The 3,996-nt window shown below is 36.7% G+C and overlaps 1 protein-coding gene across 11 annotated transcripts in view; it reads left to right on the top strand.

Annotated features, from left to right (window-relative positions):
* Positions 1-2,498, top strand: part of LOC104741402 (DEAD-box ATP-dependent RNA helicase 31) — a 3,924-nt gene extending 1,426 nt beyond the window's left edge. For 2 of the 11 annotated variants that reach the window (XM_010462305.2, XM_010462282.2), the window contains exons 4-12: positions 246-564; positions 678-772; positions 963-1,018; positions 1,111-1,335; positions 1,433-1,639; positions 1,746-1,928; positions 2,005-2,166; positions 2,244-2,305; positions 2,396-2,498. In XM_010462305.2, coding sequence (XP_010460607.1) covers positions 401-564; positions 678-772; positions 963-1,018; positions 1,111-1,335; positions 1,433-1,639; positions 1,746-1,928; positions 2,005-2,145 — 1,071 coding nt within the window. In that variant the 5' untranslated portion in view covers positions 246-400 and the 3' untranslated portion in view covers positions 2,146-2,166; positions 2,244-2,305; positions 2,396-2,498. Of the gene's footprint in view, positions 1-57; positions 565-677; positions 773-962; positions 1,019-1,110; positions 1,336-1,432; positions 1,640-1,745; positions 1,929-2,004; positions 2,167-2,243; positions 2,306-2,395 lie in introns of those variants that run through there. The other 9 variants (XM_010462328.1, XM_010462337.2, XM_010462296.2 and 6 more) reach the window with 9 other exon arrangements.

The following is a 3,996-nucleotide window of genomic DNA, read 5'->3' as shown; positions in this document are numbered from 1 at the left end:
CATTTGTAGGTGTATACTCGGGTTTTACTTATGTAATCTAACATGCTTCACTCATGCAGATGATATTATCGATAGTGCAAGACTACTGGCTGAAGAAGAAACTGCGGCATCCTAAAGCAGATGATAAGGAAAGCAGCAGAAACATGGTAGTTTACTGTTTTAAAGCGGTAGACTTGTTGGTTTAGTGCTTTAGTTCAGGTTAATGAAACAAAGTATTTTTACATGTTCAGAGGTTTTTGTTTCAGGTAGATGTAATTCTGTAGTTCTATTGAAACGGTAAGTTTCTATATGGGGCTAGTGGATCCAGTCTTAAGCTTCAGATTTTGGATGTACAAGTTTGTTTCCTTTATGTTTTTGTTTGTTAACAGCGGTGAAGGGAAAATGGAGAGACAGTTTAGCAATGGGAGGTATTGGGGATTTGCTTAGTGAAGAAGATGAGGAAGAGGACGAAGATTATGAATTTCTTAAGAAGAAAGCTGTTTCTGCTTTTGGGTTTGATAAGGAGAATGCTGTAGTAGCGGATCAAGCAAAGAATGCAGATAACTCTTATTTGACTAAGACAAGGTAACGTTGTTTCTTTTGTGTGCTGTTGAATTATCTACAAGACAGAGTTAGGTTCCTGCAAAAGTTTTCATTACTTTTTACTCTGATCACTTGGTAAAATGTTTCTTTAACAGATTCGATCAGTATCCACTGTCTCCCTTATCGCTAAAAGCAATCAACGAGACAATGACTGTTGTGCAGGAAGCTACTCTTCCTGTAATTCTCAAAGGTATGTGTTTCTCTTATACTTTTTTTAAATGGTGCTTATTGAATCAATGTTGCTGAAAGAAAACAACACCATGATGATTTAGGAAGTTGTGACACCTTAGCAAATCCAGTAGTAGAAAGAAAAGCTCACAAACTTTGTGAACCTCAATTATAACTTATCTTAATTTCCTTGGCATTTCTACTTTTTCCAGGCAAAGATGTCCTAGCTAAGGCCAAAACAGGAACGGGGAAAACTGTAGCGTTTTTGGTGAGACATACCATACACTAAGTTGGACATTTGGTAATGGATTGAACCTGTATTTAGGATCTGTGCTTATTTTGCTGATGTTTATTTTTAAGCTTCCATCAATTGAAGTAGTTGTCAAATCTCCTCCTACAAGCCCCGATAATAAGCGACCCCCAATTCTTGCGCTTGTGATATGTCCAACTAGAGAACTTGCCAATCAAGCTGCTACAGAAGCAAACACCTTGTTAAAGTATCATCCAACTATCGGTGTTCAAGTTGTGATTGGAGGCACAAGACTTGGTTTAGAGCAAAAGCGTATGCAAACAAATCCTTGCCAGGTGAATATTGTTTCCTTTGGTTAATTAGTCGAGGCTCATCTTTAAAGCAAATCCTTAAAGTTCGTATTATATCGTAACTGTGAGTTGAAACTTTCAGATTTTAGTGGCTACACCTGGAAGACTCAAAGACCATATCGAGAACACGCCAGGATTTGCGACAAGGTTAAAGGGTGTGAAAGTTCTTGTGCTTGATGAAGCTGACCATCTTTTAGACATGGGTTTCCGCAAGGACATTGAGAGGATAATTTCAGCTGTTCCTAAGGAGAGACAAACTTTTCTATTTTCCGCCACAGTACCTGAAGAGGTTTGTCTCACTCTCTTGCATAATTAGTTTGGTTTTTGATTTTTCTTGTCATAGTCACTTGTTGTAGTGGGTCTTGATTTGTGTTGTTTTTTTTTCTGGTGTAAAGGTTCGCCAAATATGCCTTGTTGCTCTGAGGCGGGATCACGAGTTTGTTAACTGTGTTCACGAAGGCACTGGTGAGACACATCAACAGGTCAGACAAACGCACATGATTGCATCTCTGGACAGACATTTCTCTCTTCTGTACACACTTCTTCGCGAACACATAATGGATAATGTGAACTATAAGGTATAAAACCAGCGCCTAATATTGCAGACCCTGATGACTATTGTTTTCCCTTTCTAACCAACTCTTGTTCCTGAAGGTCATTGTCTTCTGTACAACTGATATGGTTACAAAATTAGTGGCTGATCTACTTGGTGAGCTAAACTTAAATGTGAGAGAGATCCATTCTAGAAAACCACAGAGTTACAGGACAAGGGTTTCTAATGAGTTCCGATTCTAGAAAACCACAGATCATTAAAAGGTTCTTTCTTCTTCAACACTATAATGGAATCATATGTTTTTGTTTATAATTCTGAATGTCTCAACTTTATGTTCCAGTTGGGTCTCGTGTAGTTGGAGCTTTCATTATGCCTTGTGGAACCTGTTCTTATTGTGCTAAGGTGACTTAGTGAATTGTAGTTGCTTTCATCCGATTCTTTAATCTGACAACTGTAACTTTTTAGCTGATACTTTTACTTACTTGGATACAGGGCCATGATGATTTGTGAAGATGGTGGAAAAGCTGTGATGATTGGACTCTCAAAAGCTGGTTCTGTTGGAGAAATTGACATAAATAGACTTGTTCGTAGGAAGGTCTGGGTTCTTACTTTCTTGTCCTACTTAGAATATTCACTGGTCCTGACCATGATATTGAATCTCTTTCTTTTTTGTTTTTTCCAATATTTGTGAAGATAAAAAGTGATAGGGTCATATGGAGGAAGAGCAAGACAGGATCTTCCTAGAGTAGTGAAACTGGCAGAGTCAGGAATCTTCAATCTAGCAAACGCAGTCATATTGTCAATGGTGCTAAAGAAGATGCTGTTATGTGCAACCATTGGTCTTGGCATCGATCTATTGCCCATTCCATGAGCTCCTGCCATGTTTCCTGCTACGTTTCCTGCTGCTACTGTTTGAGGAGGATTGATGCTTGTTGTGCCTTCGAAATCCGTGTTTGTGTCGACTGGACGAGTGTAGGGTAATTCACATTCTTCTCCATCGGTTGGGTGGCTACAAACGCGTTACGTCCAGGGAGAGGATCCATTCGGAAGTACTCGTGTTCTAGTGCTTGTGAAGCCGTGATCCGCTTTAGCGGGTCGTATTCAAGCATTTTGGATAAGAGATCATACGCAGGACTTTTCTGATTCAGGTGAACCACGTTGTGGAGACCAACGCTGTCGTATTTGCTGTCTTATTTTATTTGCTCAGTGATTGTCTCAACCCCTAGTTGTTGATTAACGAAAACAAAGTTGTTTTAGGTAGATGAAAGTTTTTCTTTTTTCTCTTCTTCTTACAAATGTAAAAATGTCATTTTCATAAATTACAAAAAAAAAAAAGAAATGGAAAACGGGAATATGTGTAGGCTCGTTTTTTATTTTTAGAAAGAAGTTATCAAACATATATTGGACTGTTTGACCATTATAAACTAGACTTTCAAGGATTTTGCTTTTTATTAACAAGAAAAATTGGTATTCTCTTCGATATAAAAAAAAAAAAAAAAAAAATAGTTAAACTTGATCAACAAAGTTGTTTTTGCTTGAAAAGATGAAGGAAGTAAACTATACTATAGTGTCAAACTGATAAAGAAGTAAAACGTTTTTTAAAACAAACTTTTATTAAATGTCGACGCAACATGGCAATCACACAGGGAACAAAAAAAAAATGAAGATTGATTTGGACACCCCGCACTGGTGGCCACAATTTAATAATATCACTACAAAAAAAACGTAGACTCGGTTCAAACGCTGTAAAGGTTAAAACATTTTTGTGATGTTACGTTTTTTTTTCTACTATGTTTAGGTTTGATACGTAAATAATTCAAATTATTATTATTGATTAATGGAGATAAACTTATAATATAGATCTCTAATGTGATGTGATGTAAGTAGAGTTGTTTATTGTAAGTCTGTATGCATAATCTTTTGTGATGCGCGGAATTGAACCGTCGTTGCAAAATTGTTTGTATAAATGTATGTCAATTTTTAAAAATACTAATACAGATAGCTAGATTTGCTCTCTATCGATGTTAAAACCATTAACTACCAAAAAAAAATTGAAAGCATCTGCTACTGACGCCAAAAAAAAAAAAAAAAAA

This window comes from Camelina sativa, chromosome 2 (assembly GCF_000633955.1).
Source record: "Camelina sativa cultivar DH55 chromosome 2, Cs, whole genome shotgun sequence".
NCBI lineage: Eukaryota > Viridiplantae > Streptophyta > Magnoliopsida > Brassicales > Brassicaceae > Camelina > Camelina sativa.
Note: the sequence above shows the minus strand (reverse complement) of the source record. Positions and strands in the feature narration are given on the sequence as shown.